The 22,897-nt window shown below is 55.9% G+C and overlaps 1 protein-coding gene across 3 annotated transcripts; it reads right to left on the reverse strand.

The window, feature by feature from the left end:
* Positions 1-208: 208 nt before the first annotated feature.
* PICK1 (protein interacting with PRKCA 1) lies at positions 209-17,443 on the reverse strand. Of its 3 annotated transcripts, none has more exons than XM_061205203.1 (13): positions 17,247-17,443; positions 16,826-16,923; positions 15,583-15,694; positions 11,909-12,037; positions 10,041-10,107; positions 8,731-8,820; positions 6,293-6,346; positions 5,108-5,170; positions 4,008-4,141; positions 3,519-3,611; positions 2,643-2,693; positions 1,491-1,635; positions 209-1,028 (listed from the first exon to the last, which is right to left on the reverse strand). In XM_061205203.1, the coding sequence occupies exons 2-13, from the start codon at positions 16,864-16,866 to the stop codon at positions 754-756; spliced, it is 1,254 nt and encodes a 417-aa protein (XP_061061186.1). In that variant the 5' UTR covers positions 16,867-16,923; positions 17,247-17,443; the 3' UTR covers positions 209-753. The 3 variants fall into 3 exon arrangements, with proteins under 3 accessions (XP_061061186.1, XP_061061185.1, XP_061061184.1); XM_061205202.1 differs by having other exon boundaries at positions 17,194-17,443; XM_061205201.1 differs by having other exon boundaries at positions 17,097-17,443.
* Positions 17,444-22,897: the final 5,454 nt, after the last annotated feature.

The raw sequence follows: 22,897 nt of genomic DNA on the forward strand, positions 1-22,897 counted from the left end.
CACCATGTGGCCTTGAGCAAGCCTCTTCTGAGCCTCAGTTTCCCATCTGTAAATGGGGACAGTAGTGCTAATCCACAGAACTGCTGTGAGGAGTCAGTGCTATAAAGGGAATGTCAGTAAACCTTGTTGCCCCGCCTTGGTGATCAGGGGGCAGAAGAGGGGGGCGTCGAGGGGAGAGAGGGTCTGAGGCCACTGCAAAGAGCCCGGCTCCATCTGGGTTTGTGTTTATTCAGTACAGGCCCAGCGCCCAGCCCCTCCCCAGGGAAGTGGCTGAGCGAGGGAATAAAACAAATAAAGGCCGCCGAGGTGAGTGTGGACTGGGGTGGGGCCAGCCTAGGGCAAGGTGAGGGTGCACGTGAAACCTTGGTCCCAAGCTCGGCGGTCCACGCGCGGCCCCCTCCCGGCAGGGCTCCAGGGGGCCAGTGGAGGTGCCCACGAGGAACGGCTCCTGGACTCCCTGCCACCTCCAGCCCCTCTTCCTTTCTGCCCTCTTTCTCCTTCCTAAGGCAGGTCCAGAGACCAAGCTCTCCAGCTGGCTGGGGAGGTGGGGAGGGAAGGTGGAGGGGCCAGTGTCCAGGTCCCAGGCCACGGCCCGGTGCCTTTCCTGGGCAGGCGCCCGGGTTCGCTGGGACAGAGGAGCAGGGAGGCAGGCGCCCCAAGCCAGCAGGCCTTTATGCGGCAGCCCTGCCCCCACTCCCGTGCTGCCGTCCTCCCACTCGCCCTACCCCCCAGATCCGCACCCCAAGGGGGCACTCAGGAGTCACACCAGCTTCTGCCCTTGTCCAGGGGCCCGGCAGCCCCTCGCACATCCCTGGACGGCTCCCCGGCTGCCGTGTCCTCCTCGTCTTCCTCCCCCTCGTCCTCGCCGTCAGTGAACTCATCCTGGCTGAGGCCGTAGGCCAGCGTGGTGTGGGCCAGGTCCACCTCGATGGGGAAGACGTCGGCGTCACGCAGCACTGAGTAGCAGTCGTTGTAGTACTTGGACATGGTGGACACGAAGCGCTGCAGCTGGAACACGATGTCCTGGACTGGGGCAGGAGGGCGGGCAGACGGGCGCCAGTGGGCCGGGGCTGCCTGCGCGTGGAGAAGACCCTCCCTGCCCACCTGGGCATCCCATCATGCACCTCACTGACCCCTCGTGCCCCGGGAGGGGGCAAGGCCAGGGCTGCCCAGCCCTGCACAGAACCCAGGCCGCCTCCCAGCTCCCAGTCAGGCAGTGGAGGAGCCCTGCCAGGGTGGGGGGATGGTGGACTACACCCCAAGGAGCCCACGGGGCACGGCCAGTCCCACCCAGGCCAGGCTCCAGGAAGCTCCCATCTTGGGTCTGACTCAGAGCTCTGCCATGTGCTGGCCCTGGGAGCTCAGGTAAGTACTGTACCTCTCTGGGCCAGTTTTCCCAGCTCTGAAATGGGGAGAGGATGGTGTAGGGGTTGCCCGAGGCAGGGTGTGGCCCGCGGGCCGGGCGCCTGCCCACAGCCCACACCCCTCACCGTGCTTCTGGTCCAGCAGCTCCATCTTCTCCAGCACGTCCTTGCGCATCTGGGAGAAGCGAGCGCGGGCCTCCTGGCGGCAGCGCAGGATCAGGCGGTACTCGTAGTTGCCTGTGCTCACGCGGTACAGGGGCTCCCCTAGAGCCTGGGGCAGGGGAAGCACGTCAGGGACCCTGGGCGGGGTGGGGAGCCTGCTCTGGGGCAGAGGGGGGCGGGGCAGGGAGGCTGCAGAGCCGACCCACTGGCTCACACCCCTGCACAGCATGGCACTCTTCAAAGCTACCATGGCTCCCCATTTCTGAGGCGCCAGGACTGCTAGAAGCGCTTAGTGATAGCTTTGTGAAAAAAAACAACCAAAAAACCAAACCCTTGCCACATTAAATAAATGAATATTTAGTCACAGATGGACCCTGATATCAAAAGTATTAAAAACGGGCTTCCCTGGAGGTGCACTGGTTAAGAATCCGCCTGCCAATGCAGGGGACACGGGTTCGAGCCCTGGTCCAGGAGGATCCCACATGCCGCGGAGCAACTAAGCCCGCGAGCCACAACTACTGAGCCTGTGCTCTAGAGCCCACGAGCCACAACTACTGAGCCCACGTGCCATAACTACTGAAGCCCATGCGCCTAGAGCCCGTGCTCTGCAACAAGAGAAACCACTGTCATGAGAAGCAACAAAGAGTAGCCTCCGCTCGCTGCAACTAGAGAAAGCCCACGCGTAGCAAGGGAGACCCAACACGGCCAAAAATTAATACATAAAAAAAAAAATAAAAATTTAAAAAAATCTAGTAAAAAAAAATTAAAAAGAAGTAAAAAACTACCTCTCAGGAGTGAGGAAAGTCAGTTTTTCCCTGCAAGAGCCCCACAAAGTCTGGGGGGCAGCTGGTCTGGGAGCAGGCACTGGGAGTGTCCCACAACAAGTTGGCCAGCACTCCGAGGCCCGAAGGGGCCAGGGGTGGGGGGATCGCCCCAAATCTCCAGAAACAAGAGCCTGGCCAAACCCCCAGGCCCCTCCTGGATTGGCCTGGCCCACCTGGTGTCCCTGGCAGACCCAGCCCATTCTTGGAGCTCTGTGAGGTAGGCAGGGGAAGATTTGTGCACCCCGAGCCTTTCCAATACCACAGCCGTGCCCCCTCCCGCCGTGGCACTCACAATGCAGCTGTATTCCTCGTCATCCATCTCCTTCACCTTCAAGCAGTACGACTGTGGGACAGGTGAGGCCAGGTTGTCAGAGGGGCTGCACCACCTGGGTGCCCACCTTGATGTCCCCAGTTCCTCCCATGCCACGCTGTACCCCTCGGCCAGCCAGACGAGCAGGTGTGCCAGGCCTCATGGGCCCTGCGCACCCTCAGCTGGGATGAGCCGAGATGTGTCAGGGAGAGGCTGGCCCCTCAGTCAGACTGGCCTTTGCTCGGGAGGCTCAGGACAGCAAGGGCACTCATCTAGGAGGGTGGAAAGGGCCTGAGAGACAGCCCAGCGTTTACCACACTCAAGTCCCAAGAGATGCTCTGGGAAAAAAGGTTCCATGGTCCAAAGAGCTTGGGAAGGCCCCTGAAGACCCATGTTACGTATGGGTCTATCAAAGGCTCTGACAAGTCCTCAAGCAAAGGACCTTGGCCTCTTTGATGGAGTATTTTTCCTCATCTCCTTTCACCACAGAATTATTATTTGAACATAAAACTCATTAACATCCCTTAGGACCCACTTTATAACCACTGACCTAGTCTAATCCGTTGTTAAAAGTGATCAAAAGAATTCCCATGGAGTCAGAGTGCTCCAGAGTGAGGGCTCTACCCACCCCAGGCTCCCAGGGGCTCCTCTGAACAGTCGAAGCAGGGCCTAGGCCGCTGCCTGATTCCCCAGCACCTCCCTAGGCCCCTGGTCCCACCTCCTCAATCAGATGTGACCGAGGTTCTGGCCCTGCCCTGCTGGCCACCGTGTGGCCGACTGAGGAGGGGCAAATCTCCAGGTGGGCTCTGACCCCAGCAGGCCAGGCCCACACCCCCGCAGAGGCTGGAGACCACTTACCAGGTACTCAAACTTCACGTCCAGGTACTTCTTGATGGTGAGGCGAGTGTCTGGGATGGCTTTGTTGAGGTACGTGTTCAGGTCCGTCAGCATCTGGAAGGGGAGGATGGGGCGGACGCTTAAGCCTCCATGGGCAGAGGGGTCAGGCTGGCCAGGGTGGCAAGGAATGGCACTGATGTGTCAATCCTTCTAGCGGACTCAGGTGTCAGAGCCAAAGGGCACGCCTAGACAGCCTTGTCCATTTCAAGGACGAGAAGACAGACCAGGTCAAGGGCAAGCTGTAACTCTGGTGGAGCCAGGGCCAGAAAAAAGCCTGGAGGTCAATGCTGAGGCCACGGAGGAGGAGTGACTCACCCATGGTCAGCTGTGTAGGAGACCAAGCCAGAACCGGTCCCCCGGTGCTCCGACTCCAGAACAGGACCCTTTCTGCTCGCCACACTGCCCCATCCCCCATCACGTGCTGACATACACACGTTCCACAGGACCTACCGGCTTGATGGTCTTCAGCAGCCGGATGCCAAACTTCTCAATGCTGCGGTGGGCGTCGGCAAACTTCACGAAAGCCTCACTCGCAGCTGGCTGGGGCTCCCGCACCCCAATCACGGAGAACACGTCCCCAAAGGCTGCGTGACAAGTTTGTCCTGAAGGCTGCCCCTACTTGACCCCTTAACGGAGAAGCCAGGGATTTGTTGGGGAGAAGCAAGGCGGGGCGTGTGGCAGGCTGGAGGCCAAGGTCTGCCCGAGGTCTACGTCCCAAGGGAGGTGGGTCTACACCTCAAGAAAGGTGAATCTATACCCCTAAGAGAGTTGGACCTACATCCCCAAGGAATGTAGATTCCAGTGTAGACACCTGAGTCTACACCTTGAGGAAGCTGGGTCTACATCCAAGGGAGCTGGCCCTCATCCCCACAGCAACCAGACCATGGAGAAGGCTGGGTCAAGGTTGAAGGAGGTGAAATTGTCTGGGGGCAGAGTACTAGTCTGGGAATCTGGGCCTTAGGTCAACTCTGCCCCTAAGGAGCTGCGTGACCACTTTTTCTATCTGGGCTTTGTTTTCCCAACTGCAAAACGGGGTTAACTGTAGCTGCCCTGCCCAACTAATAACAAACTTGTAGGAAACGAGATCACGAATAAGGAAGGGCCTCATACATTGTAAGCAGCAGTACAGATAGACGGGACAGGGCCCGGAGGAGTAACTGTGCCCCACAGAAGACAAGCTGGTCTAGGGGACTTCCCTAGTGGTCCAGTGGCTGGGACTCTGCACTTCCACTGCAGGGGGCCCAGGTTCAATCCCTGGCCGGGGAACTAAGATCCCACAAGCCGTGCGGTGCGGCCAAAAAAATAAAAGATTAGCTGGTCTACGTGCTCCCCGTTGGCCCCATTATTGCTACACCCCAGCATCTAGACAGTGCCCAGCCCAAACCTGGCCTGAGGTCAGATGCTGCGGTGTCTGTCTGAGCATGGGTATGAGAAAGGCCCCAGGGAGGAGCTTGGCCGCACCCTCACTGTATGGATGTAGGGGAGGTGCTGAGCCCAGAGGGTGACAAGGGTTTTTCCAGGGTCACGCAGCAGGTTTGGGGCATCCTTACCCCGGTGCGTCTGCGACAGCTCATAAAAGGCCCGTAGGAGGTTCTTGGTGTGTTCTGTCATCCCTGTGGGAGAGACCCAACCAAGGGGGCTGGGGGCACATGGTGGGGACCACACTGGCCCAGGACTCGGCCTCCAAACGCCCACCCCACCCCGAGGCCCTCACTGTTCCTGGGTTTCAGACTCTTCTCGCTAGGTTTACATGTGCCATTATTTGATTTTTTTTTTTTAATTATTAAATGTATCCCTTCATTATACTGTTCTAATGGTTTTTTTTGTTTTTTTTTAAATTTATTTATTTATTTATTTATGGCTGTGTTGGGTCTTCGTTTCCATGCGAGGGCTTTCTCTAGTTGCGGCAAGCGGGGGCCACTCTTCATCGCGTTGCGCGGGCCTCTCACTATCGCGGCCTCTCTTGTTGCGGAGCACAGGCTCCAGACGCGCAGGCTCAGTAATTGTGGCTCACGGGCCTAGTTGCTCCGCGGCATGTGGGATCTTCCCAGACCAGGGCTCGAACCCGTGTCCCCTGCATTGGCAGGCAGATTCTCAACCACTGCGCCACCAGGGAAGCCCCATTATTTGATTTTTATGGGCATGTATTACTTTTACAATCAGAAAAAGTATGTCTTGGGCTTCCCTGGTGGCGCAGTGGTTAAGAATCCGCCTGCCAATGCAGGGGACACGGGTTCAAGCCCTGGTCCGGGAAGATCCCACATGCCGCGGAGCAACTAAGCCCGTGCGCCACAACTACTGAGCCTGTGCTCTAGAGCCCGCGAGCCACAACTACTGAGCCCGCGTGCTACAACTACTGAAGCCCACGAGCCTAGAGCCCGTGCTCCGCAACAAGAGAAGCCACGGCGATGAGAAGCCCGCGCACCGCAACAAAGAGTAGCCTCCGCTCGCTGCAACTAGAGAAAGCCTGCGAGCAGCAACGAAGACCCAACACAGCCAAAAATAAATAAATTTATAAAAAAAAAAAAAAAGTATGTCTTAAGATTTTTTTTCCTTAAGAATATTTAATGGCCATGGTCCTAGAATTGTGTAGGCTGGCACTCTGCCCCCACTGCCATCATCTTTAGAGCAGGGCTCCAGAGCTCCACCCCAGGGCAGAGCCAGTGCCAGGCACTTCCCAGATTGGGATACCCCACCCACCACGGGGCTGCCAGCCAGAGGGTGCGCCTGCCCACCTTTATACAGCTCGGCGGTCCGCTCCAGCTCCTCGAGCCTCTTGACAAGCCCATCTGTAGGGATCAGAGAGCCACAGGGTCAGGGGAGAGACCCACAGGTCACCTGAACCAGGCTTGGGAGGGGCAAGGGCGCTCCCAGAGGAGCAGCACAGGACGTGGTCCCAGGGAGGGGGATTTGGCACCTCAGGGTCAGTTGGGCTCCCTGGTGTTCTGCAGAGAGCCCGGCACGCCCAGACAAGTGGGGGCAGGCAGGGCAGCCCTCAGGATGCTCCTGAGATAAGTGCCACCCCAGCAGGCTGGGACACAGCAAAGGGGCAGAAAGGTGAAGAGGATGCAGGTACTTCCAGAAATCAGGAGTGAAAACCAGTTGGGCCCTCCCCAAGGCCAAGCCCGCGGGTGGCTCCCCACGGCCAGCAGAAGGCAGGCCCATGCCTGGCAGTCAAGGCCTTGGGACTTCTAACATACTCCCTGCTGATGGCCAAAGAGCAAGGCAGTCAGAGACAAGCAGGAGAGATGGGACGCCTCGACAATAACTCTAAGGTAGGCTCAAAGGCAGCCCCTACCACCACTGGCTGGCTCAGAGGCGAGAGCAATCCGGGGAGGGGAGAGAAACTCAGCGAGGGCTTCGAGGAAGAGCTTGCACTGCAGCAGGCCCTGGTGATCATCTTCGCTGGCTTCACAGGTAGTTTATGGAGCGCCCACTGTGTGCCGGACCCCGTTAGGCCCAGGAATGCCCGTGGTGAATGAAATCTGAGTTGTGCCCTCAAGGCTCACAGTCCAGCAGTGACAGTGGCCAGGCCGTGACTGGCAGGGACAGTAAGGGCTGTAAGCTGAGGGGCAGGGGCAGTTGCCTCACCTCAAGGGCTCAAGACGGGAGCAAGCGGATTGCCAGGGAGGGGGCCGCATTCCAGATCGGGGTGGGTGGGACTCCCCCCAGCAGCGAGTGGCACCCTCCTCCACTCCAACAGGGCTGAGGTCCACCCCCAACTCCCCACCGGAAGCACCGGCAGCAACTGCAGGGCCCATGCTGGCGGCGTCCTTGCCCGGCACCTCCTAGACAGGGCCTGGCCTTACTGAGTGCCCTCCACGCAGCTCAGTCCTTCTTCCACATGAGCCTTGGAGGCAGAGACTACTCTGCTCATCTTGTAGAGAAAATCAAGGGACAGAGAGGTAAAGCAACTTGCCTAAAGACACACAGCGAGGGCTGTGCAGGCTGGGGTGCCCTCTGCCCCCCCAGTCTCCTGTGCTGACCTGGGCCAGGGTTTTCAGAGTGGCAGGAGAGAAGGGGAGTAGCAGAAGCCAGGCCTGGGCCTTTCTCTGGGCAGAGAAGGCGGCTGTGTGTTGGGCTGTCAGGGAGGAAGGCCCGGGCTCTGGGGGCTGGAAGGGAGCACCTCAGAGGTCTTCAGGAGGCTTCGGCCACCGGGCTGGCCTCCAGGCCCTGGATCCCCAGAGCCTTGGCCCCCGGCCAGCCTGGCAGGGAAGGAGCCACGTAAGCGCCATGCTGTTGTTTTTAGCTGGGTCATGGGACATCATGACAGCTTCAATTTTAGAAACCCTATTTAAGGCTGGGGAAATTGCAAGGTCTGGGGGGAAAAACACAACAACCAGTTCTAATTTCATCCCAACGCATGGTAACTACAGTAACAGGGATTTATAGACACCAAGAAGCTGGAAATAGCAGCCGCCACTTTTGTACCCCATTTGGAACAAGCTCAGACCCCTCCCTCCCGCAACCCAGCCAATAAAGCCCAGTGTGCCCAGCTGAGCCTACAATGTATGTAGGTATTTATATCTGTCCCCACATGTACACAGCAGAGCTGCTGCTATTTATAAACTCAGGCTGGTGACAGCAGGAGCAGGACCGAGTGTTTCACTGGCCCCCTGGGGAGAGAGCGTGTGTGTGTGTGTGTGTGTGTGTGTGTGTGTGTGTGTATGTGTGTGCGTGTGTGTGCACATGCGTGGGCGCGAATGTGCATGTACGCGGTCTTCCCCCAGCCCGAGGCGGGCAGCCACCTCCAGCCCTGGGATGCGGGCAGCAGCGCCACCTCCTGGAGAGAGGCGGGGCAGAGCGGGCAGTGTGGGAGCAGCGCAGTGCATGCTGGGGTGACAAGAGGGCACAGGGTGGAACTGGGCTGGCGGGGAGGCCTTGGCTACGTGAGAGCAGCTGGGGGCAGTGGCGAAGGCACCAGCTTGGGGAGCTGGAGGGAGGCACCTCCCCACCATGAATTTGTCTCATCTGTGACCTGGGCCTGTGAACCCTTGCTGGGGAATGGAGGACACTGGCTGTAAGATGCCTACGCTGACTACTGTGAATGCTCTGGGAGCGGGAGAGGCCTCCAAGGATGCAGCCTGGTGGGCAGCCATGGTGCCCCTGCCCCTGAGGCCTGGGCCTGAGTCCCCCGGGACCGAGGGTCAGGGGGTGGAAGGAGGGGACTCACCATTGCACAGGATGGCCCGGCTCAGGCCCAGAGCATCTGCGGTCCCCGAACTCATGTTCTCGACCAGCCGATGCTTCACCTTCTTCAACACTGGGACCAGGTGAGAAAGGGACTCAGTGAGGTAGAGTCTGGGCCCCCAGGCCATCCCTGCCCCATCGCGGCTCAACTGGGAGCGACACTAGGGGCAGAAGGGGCTGAACTGGGGTTTGGTGTGTGGGTGACTGTGAAGTAGGAAGGGTCCCAGTGAGGGGTTCTGGGCCCCCGCCCTGTTCACTCTCTACCTGAGGGAGGCGCTGGGAGCCTGGAAGGGTAAATATGTAAAGCGCTTAACCAAGGGCCTGGCACTCGAAGTGGCTACTGGCTACCACTGAGAGCCCAGAGCTGCCCAGGCTTGATACGAGCTGACAGGCCGACCGCGGAGAACCTCTCCTCCGTCTCTCCTCCGCTTCCGGGAGCAGAGGCGCCATCAGTGACAGCTGGCCGCAGGCTCCAGACTCGGTTACTGCATATGTGGTCACACACTCGGTCCTTGGAAGGGGACTAGGATGGGACCAGAGGGTTTTAGAGGAAGAACCTCCAGGACAGACTTGATCTGCCCTTAGCCTCCTTCCTTAAAAACCAGGAGGAGGCTCTGGCCCAAGGGTGTAGGAAAAGGGTGCTGGATCCCAGAGCCAAGAGATCTGGGTGTGCCTTCACCCAGGAGACACAGCATCTCTCTGGATCTCAGGCCTTGATCTGGAATGAAGTGGCTAGCCCAGAGGACCTTGAAGCTACTGTCCAGCTCTTGAGCCTTGAAGCTTCCACAGAACCAAGGCCCAGACCCCCTAGCAGGAGGCAACATGTCCCAGGGCATGCTATGGGCAGAAGGACTGGCTTCTGCCCCAAAGCTGAGGTCCAGTCAGACCCTGAGCCTTTCTGGGAGCAGGTGCGTAGAAGGGGCCAGGGCTGAGGAGGGGTATGCAGGTGGGCATGAGGTACCAGGCCCGGGCTGGGCTGCCCTCCCTTTCAGAAGGGTGAGGGACTGGGCCTGGTGAGCTGGAGGGCTGCCCTACAAAGGACAACCCTAGGGCAGCAAGGTCCCAGAGGAGGTGGCTGGGGGAAGGGGGGTAAAACACAGGGCAGGGAGAAACCAGGGACAGGTTCCTGGGACCAGCTGCAGGGGGAGTACCCCTGGGTCCTCCCAGGCCCTTTGGATCGGCTTGGTCAGAAGAGTCAGAGACCACAGCCATGTGAGTACTGATGCATTGTCACAAGAAGGCAGAACAGGGGCTTATGGGGCCACTGGACGCCACTGCCCCAGCCCAGCTTACCAATGTCCAGGGACATGCCCTGCTTGGGGTCTGCCTGCAGCTTGTTGTAGTGGATAGTCACCTCCCCCTGGAAAAGCAGGACAAGCAGAGTTGTGACGGAGTCCCCCAGACCCCAAGCCCCTTCCCAGGGGAGGCCTGTTTGCCCTGGAGTTTGTGGTCATGAAAAAATCCTGAGCCCTGGAAAAAGGTCCCTCCTTCTCTCACCACCTGCCAGGCCCTGGAGAATCAGCAGGGACAAAGGCAGACAAGGTCCCTGTTGACACTGAGCTCGCAGCCTGGCGATCTCTGATGTCCTGTGCCCCTGCCACCCCCATGCCACGGCCACACTCCAAACCTCTGCGACATCATTTTTCCTGCCACACAGAGGATCTTCTCCCGCGCTCTAAACCATCCCCATCCTCCCTCCATTCACTCCACAAACTGTCCCAGCACGTTCTCTGTGCCTGGTGCTGGGATGGAGGAAGCAGGTGCAGGGGCAGCCCCAGCCCCCAAGGGCCTGAGGCCAGCAAGGGAGGCCGATGCAATTCAAGGAAATTACATGAATTGCAGTCTAGTGACTGGAAGAGAGGTGGCGCTCCTCCTGAGAAGCCTCCCCTGACCATGTGAGGCCACCCAGGTCACTCTCGTTCTTGAAATCCTAAGACCTTTGAACTTGGGACAGAATCCATTCAAATGCAAAACAGGATTTCAAAATTGCCTCCTAAGTGACCCGATGCAGTGAATCAGGGGTAGATGCAAAAGGCTCAGCGCAGTGTGCTCAGGGCCGCCGCGGAGAGCAGCTGTGGGGAAAGGAAGGAGCGCTGCGGCGGCAGTCAGACCTGGGCTCTGGTCCAGCTGTGTGACCGCAAGCAAATCCTTCCTCCCACTCTGGGCACCAGTAAAATAGGGGCCGTATCTCTGCCTGGCACCCAAACGTGGGAGCTGGGGAGTCCGGGTGCAATGGCAAGGCTGTGCTCACACACCAAAAGCTCCTGTTCTCGTGGGCAACGTGAGGGGCTGGTGCGACACAGGCCTGGGAGGATAAGGAGGGTTCTGGTGAGTAGAGATGGGGGGATGAGGGAGGGGATCCAGAGGGGGCACATGCACCCCACTTCTGTACCAGAAGGAAACACGGTACAGAGGACACAGAGGACGGATGGGAGGTGAGGAGAGGTTTGGATGGATGGGGTGAGGGAGCTCAAACACTCGGCCAAGCTCAACATACAGCTGGGACGCTTGACTCTCAGACTTTTAAATCATCCTGTGGCTTTGCACCTCCTTCACTGTTTTGGTTTCCCAAGAGCTACTAGCAGCAAAAATCTCTAGGAAATGGCAAAAGGGCTGCATGCTTCCGGGACTGGCCGGAATGCTGCCTGCCATTCAGGGAGAGAGGGGCCCTGTGGGGAGAGGCCTTGGCCTGGAGCAGCGGGGGCAGGGAGGGGGAGCCGGGAACAGGCAGAGTGCAGTGTGGTCTGCAGAACAGGAGACCATCCGCTGGACCAGGAGCTGCCCCAGGGCCCAGGGGACTGAAAGTTCCTACAGGGATGGGGGTTAGGGGGAGGGGTCCCTCTTTCCCTCTTACAACTGACTGGGGACACACTGGCCCGCCCTGAGGAGTGGTTCCAAGTCTGACAGCTCCCCTGGGAGCTCGAGGACGGGGACCTTTCAGTCCTGGTGCCCACTCTCTCACCAAGGCCCAGCACAAGTCCTGGATCATAAATAGTATCTACTGAATGAACACGGAAGAAACCCAGGGAGCCGGGGTGTGACCCAGACCCTGATGCACCGAGGAGGGAGCTGTGAAAGGGCCAGTCCCCCCTTCCAGGCCCTCTGGCAGGCTGGAGGTCTCAGAAGGGCCTCTGTGTCCCCAGTCCCGCAGCAGCCCTTACCTTCACCTCCTGAATCATCTTGGCCACCTCCACCTTAGTTTTTCCTTTGATTGACCTGCCATTGACCCCGGTGATCTCATCACCAGCTGCCACGGTGCCGTCCAGTGCGGCTGGGGTGTTGTCAAACACCTGTGGGTGCATAAGGGGGGGTGGGCAGGGGAGAAAAGGAAAGCTGGGAAGAAACCTGGTGGGGGACAGTCATTCCCTCCACCCCAACCGGCACCTGGCTCCGTCCTGGTCTCTGCCCTCTATCCCTTAAGTGGTGCTGGAGAAGGGCAAGGGGAGAAAGCACCCTAACAGCCAGAAACAAGTGACCCACATTCTTGGGGGAGGGGAAGGGGGAACTGGAGGTAAATGCGACTGATGAGACTTTCCTCTTCTGGTATCAAATACACCAAACCTCACACGACCACAGGAGTGTTTGCTCCTCCCAAGCCATTTCTTGAGATTTTTTCCAACAACGCTGCACTGAGCTGACTCGGAGCCCCAAAGCACCACTTATCAGTTCCTGCACTTCATCTCTGTCTCCAAGGAGCAAGGGCGCCGCCACACACGTAAGCCCCTTCTCCCAAGATGACCCCTAACACAGGGTCTGCACTCACTGGCTGAGTGCAGCTGAATGTGTCTGTTAAAGGACAGATGTATGGGGGACGCTCGGGGCGAGGGGTGAGCAGGCTACACAAGTGTGTGCAGAGCCAGACCCAAGAATACAAAAGTCCCATCAGGCAAAAACCGCTAGGAGAGACGCCAAAATTATTAGCTATCTCCCCTATACCTTATCTTTAGTTTCCAAGTTTTCTATGCAAAGCACGTAGAAAGAATATTTCATGATGTTTCATATACGTTAATATTATAAGAAAAAAATGAAATAATTAAGACAAACGTTTCTTTCTGCTACCTTCCAGAATCACAATAAAAACATCATAATTATTTGAAAAAGAATGGTAAAGGAGATCACAACAATAAAAGATATATAGCTGTTTCTAGAAGATGGAACAGTGGGGATCCAAGGGCCTGCAGAGGGGGTTGATGAAAGAGAGCTAGTCTTTGCTGGAAACAGCCAGCAGGCCAGGAAACAGACCTCTGGAAACATCCTTAGGTGGGTGGAAGGCAAGGTAGAAAGTAGGGGGACAGACTCAACTCCAGGCTCCCTCCCCACCCACACAACCCTCCACGACCCCTTCTCTGGGGAACACGGAGGACAAGGGAACACCACCGCCTCAGCGCCAGCCACTGGCTCCCTGCCCACATCCTGCTGGAGCTTCAGCAGTGGACGTTTCCCAGACCGTCGCGGGTTTTGGCAGACAATCCGCACTGAAGCCTCTGGGCCCCCCGAAGCAGCCGCACGGATTAAGGCGGGGGGTCGGGGTGGGGGAGCGGGCAGGGACCAGCATTTCTAGAGTCTTCAGGCAGTGCCATCTGGTACAGCAGGAGAGCACGTGGATGCTTTGGAGCCTGTCAGATCTGCTTTCTAACTTGGCCTCTACCACTTAGCCGGCTAGGGATCTGGGCCAGGAGCCTGGGTCTGCTCACCTATAGAACCACACGAGGGCTTCCCTCGTGGCGCAGTGGTTAAGAATCCCCCTGCCGATGCAGGGGACACGGGTTTGAGCCCTGGTCCGGGAAGATCCCACATGCCGCGGAGCAACTAAGCCCATGTGCCACAACTACTGAGCCTGCGCCCTAGAGCCGGCGAGCCACAACTACTGAGCCCATGTGCCACAACTACTGAAGCCCGCATGCCTAGAGCCCGTGCTCCGCAACAAGAGAAGCCACCGCAGTGAGAAGCCCACTCACGGCAAGGAAGAGTAGCCCCCACCCGCCGCAACTAGAGAAAGCCCATATGCAGCAGCGAAGACCCAACAGAGCCAAAAATAAATAAGTAAATAAATTTATTTTAAAAATAATAATAATAATAAAGTATACGGGAGGATGTGCAGAGGTCATATGCAAACACTATGCCATTTTAAAAAAAAGACAAAAAAACAGCATGTTACTATGCTCTGAGCTCTCTGAGGGCGGGGTCTCTGTTTTCTTGCTTTCTTTTCTCTAGTGGCTACGAAAGAGCCTGGCCAGGCCCTCAGAAAATATTTCCCGAACATAATATCTGTTGTACTGATACTGATTTAACCAAAATTGACACGATAACTATGTTGGGAAGATAGAGTGAGAAGAAACAGGTTTTGGAAGGAAGCTAAATTTTTATCTCCTACACTGAGAGAAGCTGACAGATGTTTACAAGCAATAGACCACAAAATAACAGGATAAGCATCTTACTGAGAAAAATGGGACCTCATACCTGAATCAACAGCTAAAAGGGTGGGAAGCAGTGTTGCTTCTGGGATTGGGGTGGGGGTAGGACTGAGGTGGGGGAAGGGTGGTGAGAAGGCGTCGAGCAGAGGGGATTGCTTATTTGACACTGGCCTTTTAGTACTCTTGACTTGTTCAAAGCAAGTCAGATAGTCTTTGATTAAAAATAAAATTGACTTTTGAAAAAAATCAATTCTATTATTTTATAATCACAGTTCATATTAAGAACAAACCTGGCCCCCCACAGGTGGCGAGGGGGAGGTGGCAGGGGAGGGAGGCTGAGCAGGGAGGTGGCAAGGAGGCCAGGCCTGAGGGAGGCCTCCCTAACACCTCCCGGGCCAGAGGAGGCCAAAGCGCTCGTAAAGGCCACACCCTAAGCAGGCAAGACCAGATCCAGGGAATCTCCATCTTCAAGGCCTTAGAAGTGATTCTTTTGCAAGATCCTCAGAGAAACTGCAGTTTCCCATCTGCCACCAATGGCTACATAGCTGAGAAGGTTAAAACATAGCTGGAATCCAGGTCAAGTTTATGTCTGAGGGGGGCAAGCTTCCTTCCAAGGCTACAGAAAGATCACTGACTCTGACCAGCCACATAATAAACGAGGCCTGTCCCCACTCCTGCATCACAGCTGACAGAATATCACCAGGGCAGCCCTTCTTATAAGGACCACAGAATTGTTCAGTATTGCTGGCAGATCATCTGGGAAAGTGAACTATCATAAAAATAATAGCAGCTGCTATCGAGGGAGTGCTGCTTAAGGGCCGGACATTGTGGATATCATTTTGTTTAATCTTCACAACAACCCAAAGATGCCCAGATCTACATATTTTATATCCCCATTTTCCAGGTGAGGAAACTGAGGCCCAGAGAGCTTAAGTAACTAGTTAATAAGCAGGGAAGCTTGCATTTGAACTCAGGCCATTATTATTTCATAGTCTTTTAGTCTTCCCACTGTGCTTCACTTGTGTTAGTACCAAAGGCTGATGCTTTTATTGATTCACTGATGACATTTTTATTGAAGGTCCGCTATTTGCCAGGCATTGTACAAGGTGCTGACTGCAGTGAAAAAGCAAACTGGGATCCTGCCCTCATAGTGCAAAGAGTCTGGAAAAGAAGTTAGACACAGAACTAATGAGCAAATCCATGAGTACAGATGGTGATAAGTGCTGAGAAGGAAAAGAACAGACTGAAATGATAGAGAAAAACAAGGGCGGACCTACTGACAGTGGGTGTTCGGGGAAGCCCCTCTGAAGAGAATGAGGAGTCAGCTGTGCAGAGTGGAGAAATGAACCTTTGTCACGCCCGAGTAGGGAGGTGGCTCGCCCCCTCCAGCACCTCGCTTCCACCTCCAAAGCACTCAATACCTGGACAATATACAGGCAGGGACAGTACTGGGCTCCTCCTCCAATGCTGATCCCAATCAGGTTCTGAGCATCCTTCTGCAAGGTCACCTTCCCAGGTACAGTAGGGATTCCGCTGGAGAGAGAAGCACGTGCAGCTGAGTCTCCTGGAGAAAGGATGACTGGAGGGGACGGGGACAGACAGGCCTTCTAAAACTCCCAAGAGCCTCCAACTGCTGCACAGCTTTTCTCTTTCTCACTTGGCCAAAAAGACAGCATTTTGTGCTGGAACGTCACAGAGCTCTTGGAGCCATGCTGATGGGGGAATCAAATCCCAATTCAGCCATTTATCAGCTGTGGGACTTGGGTAAGTAAGTCACCCTCTCTGCATCTCAGTTTCCTCATCCATAAAATGGTATGGATAAAAAGTGGCCACTTTATCAAAGTTCTTAGAAGAAAGTACATGGAAGGCACTTAACACCAACCCAGCCCAGAGCAGGCACTCCGTAAAAATAGGTCCCCCTTCCCTTTCCTTCATTCTCCCTCTAAGATTTGAGTCAGACTCTATCCTTGTCACCTTCTCAGGCACATCTGGAACATAACGGCCACCTCCTCCAGGAAGCCTTCTCCTGTTAAACTATCCATCACCCATCTGTCAATTGCTGTACTCAATTACCTCTCAGTTTTCACTATACATTAGCACTTATTTATGTTTTGTGGTAAATATTCTCATTTATTCTCTTATTCACTTGACAAACATTTGCTAACAACCTATTGATGCTGAGCACCATACTAAGTGCTGAGGACACAGAAAGGCATTGGACCCAGTCCTTGCTCTGAGGGAGGATATATTCTATTAAGGAAACTAACTTAAGTTTTGAAAATCTGCCCCACCGATCATCTACGCTGGGGAGGAAGGTATGTTTATGATATTCCTATTCATCCTTCAAAATCTGACCCAAGTGTCACCTCCTCTATGAAGTCTTCCCTGAACACCCCAGCAGAGGCACTGCTTGGCCTGCTCCGTTCTCCTCGTGGCCAGGTCATTCTCCATTAGCACCCTTATGGCCCTGAACTGTATTTATCCATCAATGTGTCCACAGCCCCCTACAGATGGTGAGCTCCTGGAAGGGCAGGATTCATTTCTGCTACAGTACGAGACCTAATCTTCTGCTGAGAAGCAAGGGTCTGTGGAACTGGTAAGTCCAGGCACCTGAGAGACCTGGGGCTCCTGCACTAGTGGGACTTGGGGTAACAACATACTCACAGTTTATCCTCCTCGATGTCATAATCCAAGTCTGCAAACATGGTTCCGAGAGTTCCAGTGGGCTGGCTAACTGCCCAGCTCGGCAGGGGAATGGGGAACTGGATCCGGGAAAGAAAAGAGCGCAGGGCTTAGGCAACCAGTGCCTAAATGCCAACCCCAACCCCGGCGATCTGGGAGAGCCGGGCCCTCCCCCTCCCCTCCTCCTCCCCTCCCCTCCCCTCCGGACGATGGGGGTAGTCCCCGGGGTTGGGGGTGGGTAGGTGATTCTTACTAGGTACAGGGGGGACTCCAGGCCAGGGCGGGGCCTCAGATTCCAGAGCCCGCCCCACGGGTCTCCAGGCCCTTGGGAGCTCGCCTCTGTCGCTCACCGGAAGCGTCAGTACCACAGCCGGGTCCGGGCCAGGCTGGCACCTGAACCCACCTGCCGTTCCACCTGTCGGCGGCCGCGACTGTCGCGTCACTTCCGGGTGGACGCGGAAGTCCCGTCTTCCCGCACTGGGTATTTGCCCGGGTCCCTACAGGCAACCCTTCCTTCCCTGCCTCCAGGGGCTCCCAGAACGAGGAAGAAGAACAAGTATTGACGGAAGCTCCCCTTTAGCATGAAAAAGCGGAAACAGAGGAAACGTCCACACAGGCCGACGGCGCTCAACCCCGCCCCTTGCCCTGTGGTCGCCGCCATCTTGGTAAGGTCAGGGTTCTTCCCAGCTTCCTCAGCGGGACGCCGGGAGACCAAGCCGCCTGGCTGGTTGCCGTGGCAACGGAAGCATCCTTAGGCGGGGACACCTCCAGAGAAGTTCAGCGGACTACAAACCCCGACACTTTCCCTTTCACATTTTCAGCACCCCGTCCTAGGGTGCCGTCACTCCTCTACTAGAATGACAGTGTCCGAGCTGGAAGGATACTTCGAGATGCCAGCCTAATAGGAGTTTTGCAGGCCAGGAAACTAAGCGCCAGAGAGGGGAAGAGATTTTGTCCAGAGCCACCCACGGTTAATATAAGATCCAGATCTCGACCCTGAGACTCCTGCCACCTAGTTCAGTGCCCGTCTTAACACCTGCACACCTGTGGTCAGTGGCTCTGCTATTGACAGATTGGATTCCCTTCCCTTTCCTTTACGAGCTTCCTTTCTCCAAATGCAAACTAAGAGCACTGAGGCAGATGCTTTCTGTGATACTTAGTGAAAGACTCCTCACACCCCCACTCCTTCCTTAGTCTTGAGCAGCTCCCCTGGGGTCCCGTTGAGAGTCACAGCCCCTGTGTACCTGAGGTTCAGGGGACGCCATCAGTGCTTCCCAGCCGAAGGGTCCAAATCTCATCTCCCCAACAACCTCTGCTGCCACTGGTATTGTGTAAAGTAAGTTCCCTGGAGAGGGTTGGTACTCCCAGAGACCCAGCGCTGGCATCTGCCTCATCCAGGCAGCATGGGCCCAGGCCTGTCCAGCTTCCTCTCAGGGGCAGCAGAGGAAGGAGAGATGCAGAAGGATGATTATCCACATATCCCATGGCCTGATGGGAGCTGCACCCCACCCCCTCCTTAGGGAACTATCTGAGTTTCGGCAGTTGTGCAGAACGCCACAACAGCGATGACTTTCCCATGTACCCACTGCTCCGCTGTTCAGATCACTTTCACAGGATTTCAAAGTTCACCTTGACCCTGTGAGAGAAGAACAAGTATTGTCAGCCACATTGTGCAGGTAAGGAAACTGAGGCTCAGAGAGGCACTTCCCCTTGTCTCCCAGGTGGTCAGCGGCAGAGCTAGGGCTGGGACCTCCAAGCCCTGTTTGCAGGCCAGAATTTCAACTATAAAAAATCAGCAGTCTCCAAACCCAGATAATCTAACATGGACTGTGGTTCTTCCACCTCACAGTAGCCCTAGATCAAGCCCAGATGCTGCCATCTTGTAGCTAGCGGATCTTGGGCAGGTCACTACCTGACTCTGAGCTTCAGGTATCTGTAGACTGGGGACAATGACTCTCCCAAAGATCAAGATAAAAAGGAGAAACAGGTATGAGTGCTTTGTAAACAATTCACATGACACAGATGTCCCTCAAGCCTCCTGACCACCCCCCACCCAGCCCACTCCAGTCCCTCTTCCCAGGTGAGGGCAAGATGCCCAGCCTCCTCTTTTCTTCCTTGTTCTCCCCATCTCCCAGGCCCAGCTCTAATGCACCTCTCGCAGGCAGAAGTAGTGCTGCTATGAACATAGGGGTACATGTATCTTTTTGGATTATAGTTTTGTCTGGATATATGCCCAGTAGTGGGATTGCTGGATCATATGGTAATTCTATTTTTAGTTTTCTGAGGAACCTCCATACTGTTCTCCATAGTGGCTGCACCAACTTACATTCCCACCAAGAGTACAGGAGAGTTCCCTTTACTCCACACCCTCTCCAGCATTTGTTATTTGTAGACTTTTTAATGACATCAGAGGTTTTTATTGTCATTCCTCATTATAATCATTTTGCCCAACTACTTCAGAGGGCAGGGCTGATGGCACACTTCAAGGGCCTTAGGATGCTCGGGCCCCTGCTTCAGACTCGCCTGGGAAGTATCTCACACGTAGGTTCCTGGGCTCTATCTCGGACCTATTGGATCAGAGTCTCCGGGGAAGGGGGGAATCTTGGAGGCTGCATTTTCACAAAGCTCCGTGGGTGGCTTCAATGTCTCCTGCAGTTTGAGGACCACTGTGTCACAGGCTCAGAAGGTACAGTGTCTGTGCACCCTCAGGGTGGGCCTGTTCAGCTAAACCAACGATCCCTGCCCTGGGGGCCTCACCATCTAGAAGGAGCCCATAGGAGGGGCTTCTGCCCAGGACAAAGGCCAGAGAAGGCTTCCTGGAGGAACTGACATCTTAGCTGAGTCCTGAAGGAGGTGCTGGTGGGACCCGGGTCGAGAAGAGGGGCAGGGTGACCCAGGCAGAGGACATAGCTGGTGCAGGCGACAGTGGGTACAAGGCACAGTCCCCTGTCTTCAGAGAATCACAGTGTGGCAGGGGAGACAGACAGCAAGGGCAGTGACAGGCATGATGAGGCTACCACCAAGTCCTGGCCAGAGCACAGGGAGAACTACCCCTCCCCCTCCTGCTGCTCCAGAGTCCATCCAGGCAGGAGGGTGACCCCTGGCCTGGCCCGGCCACTGAAAGCTGTGTGACCCCAGGCAAGTCCTCTCTGGGCCTAGGTCTCCTCCAAGATTCTAACCTTTGGGTTCTGAGCCTCAGATTCAATCAGGAAAAGTTTGCCCCCCACAATCCCATATTCCTGGGGAAGTGCTGCCACCCAGTGGCCATTGGGAGAAAAACCTCCTGGGGCACTGGAGTCCCACCCCCACCCCCACCCCCCACCCCCGACACCATTCCTGTCACTGTCACTGCCCCGCCTAGCTCAGGACTGGCTGGGGAGTCTTTGGAGTCTGTGGGCAATGGGTGCTGAGCTGTGCCCGACGTGCCCACCCCTCAGTGCTGCCATGGCCCCAGAACAAGGCCTGACTCCTTACTGACTCACCCCTGGCCTCATGGGCCCTTGTAAAGGTCAAGGAACCAGGGGTGGGTGGGTGGAATTCAGTTCAATTCATCAGCAGCATAGAGATTTAGAGCATGGGGGTTTTTTTGTTTATGTTTTTGTTTTTTGTTTTTAATTAATTTATTTAATTTATTTATTTTTGGCTGGGTTGGGTCTTCCTTGCTGCGTGCATGCTTTCTCTAGTTGCGGTAAGCAGGGGCTACTTTTCGTTGCGGTGCGTGGGCTTCTCATTGCAGTGGCTTCTCTTGTTGCGGAGCATGGGCTCTAGGCACGTAGGCTTCCGTAGTTGTGGCACGAGGGCTCTAGAGCACAGGTTCAGTAGTTGCGGCGCACGGGCTTCGTTCCTCCGCGGCATGTGGGAACTTCCCAGACCAGGGCTTGAACCCTTGTCCCCTGCATTGGCAGGCAGATTCTTAACCACTGCGCCACCAGGGAAGCCCAGAGCATGGGTTTTTAAAGCAAACAGATAATAGCAGTAATACTAGAAGCTAACACGTATTGGCCATTTCCACATCAGGGGACAAGAAAAGCAAGGTCCTGCCCTGCCAGAGGTCACATGAGTGGGAGTGGCAGGCATTGACCCAGGTAACATTCCCCTCTTCAGAGCACTGGGCAAGACCCCAAAATAATAGGGGCGCCCAATGGGAAAGGGTGTAACTGGACTCGTGGGAGCTGGTGGATGGGTTGGACAGAGCACTGGCTCCGTGGCAGCTGTGTGACCCCGGAAATGTCCCTTGACCTCTCTGAGCCTTAGTCTCCATGGGTAAAATGGGTATCATAAGAGCCTGAGTGTTGATTTTAAATTTAAGTCAGACCATGACACCCCCTGCCCAAACCCCACTAATGTCTTTCCATCACAGGCAGATTAAACTTCAGGTCCTTACCTAGAGATCTGGGCCTGGCTGCTCCTCCCTGGTCACATTCTGTTCAGGGCCTCTGGCGGCTTGCTGTTCGTGGAACATGCTGGAATGTTTCCACCTGAGGACCTTTACTCTTGTAGCTCCCTCTGCCTGGAATGTTCTTCCCCCGGGTATGCTACTCCCTCACTTCATCCTCATCTCTACTTCCGTGTTACCTTGTCGCTTTCTCCAGGAAGCCCTCGAAGAGCACCAGCTAAAGCACAGCCCTTGGCTAGTCTCTTTCAGAACATCCATTCATCTCCCACCTGACATGGAGCACAGTTTGGGTTACGCATTTGTTTGCTTCTTAACTGGCTTCTTGTCTTTCTCTCCAAACTGCAAGTTCCCTGAGGGCAGGAACCTGGCCTGTTTCGGTCACACCTCTATCGCCAACACTTAGCATGGCGCCTGGCAAGTAGTACATTCAATGCATACCTGATGAATGAATGAATGAATGAATGAAAAACTGTGTCACTAGGTTCCCAGAGACCAGGCAGTGGTCAGAGGTAGTGGAGGTCTCCGATTTCAGAATCAGAACCCCAGACCCTATCAGCCTGGCACTGAGGTGCCACAGGAGACTAGCAGAGGAGGGACAGAACAGTCAGATCTGTGCGTTGGCTGGAGTGCACAGGCCACTAGCGGCAGCTTGAGGGAGCCAGAGACGCCTGTCGTGGAGGCGGGGGCATTGCCTCCCCCTCCCGGAGTCTGAAGTGAGGTGGGGAATCAGAGTGCAGGGGTGGCCCGACTGGGAAGCTGGGCTGGGGAGGCAGAAGGGAACCCTGGTCTGGTGGGGACCAGATCCCCCTAGGGACAGGGAAACCTCTCCCACTAGGGCGGCAGTGGGTGAGCAGGGGGTTAGATTGCATCCTTCCAGAGGCCCGTTCCTAGCTTTGAGGGAGCCATAGCCCTCATTCCGTGGGCAGCTCTCACCTCTCTTCTTGACCTGCCTCCTCCAATCGGCTGCCTCTGGCCAGAGGTGGGATGTGGGCTCCCGTGGGGCCCCAAGTTCCCCCAGCCACCCCCAAAGCAGCTCTATTCCTAGTTCTGCTTGGCATATAATGGGCTGACCCCTGACCTTCCCCTCTCGCCCCCGCCTAGTGCTCTGCCCCCCCCCCCCGGGTTAGGTCAGTGATGAAAGCCAGTGGGAGCCCGGGGGGCAGAGGGAGGCGGACAGTGCCTGATTGTTCCCCGCCCCTGGCAGCGCAGCCATGCTGGCTGCTGAGGGACTGACTTTTGCTCTCTCGTTCTTTCTCTCCCCCTCTCTCCCCCTCTCTCTCTCTCCCTCTCTCTGTCATTCTCTCTCTTTCTCTTTCTCCAGGTCAGGGATTCTCAGACTCAAGTGGGAAGTTAATACCCATGTAGTTCCAGGAACACCCCCCAGAGATTATATGAATCATCAGGCTCAGCACGGGGGCCCTTGATTCAGATATGGGGCTGGGAGGTCTGGTAGGACCCCGCTTTGGAAAGAGACTGGGACCAGAGCCAGAAGACCTTGGGCATCCCTGGCCCTCTTTGAGTTCCACCAAGTGTGAAATGGCATCTTGGGATGCTAAGAGCAAAGCCAGCCCCACAGGAAGGTGTGGGGATGGCATGTGACACAGCTGTGACTGTGTCTTCTCCCTCTTTCCCCTCTGACCTGCCCCCCACCCCGCCCT

Source organism: Eubalaena glacialis, chromosome 11 (genome assembly GCF_028564815.1).
Source record: "Eubalaena glacialis isolate mEubGla1 chromosome 11, mEubGla1.1.hap2.+ XY, whole genome shotgun sequence".
Lineage (NCBI taxonomy): Eukaryota > Metazoa > Chordata > Mammalia > Artiodactyla > Balaenidae > Eubalaena > Eubalaena glacialis.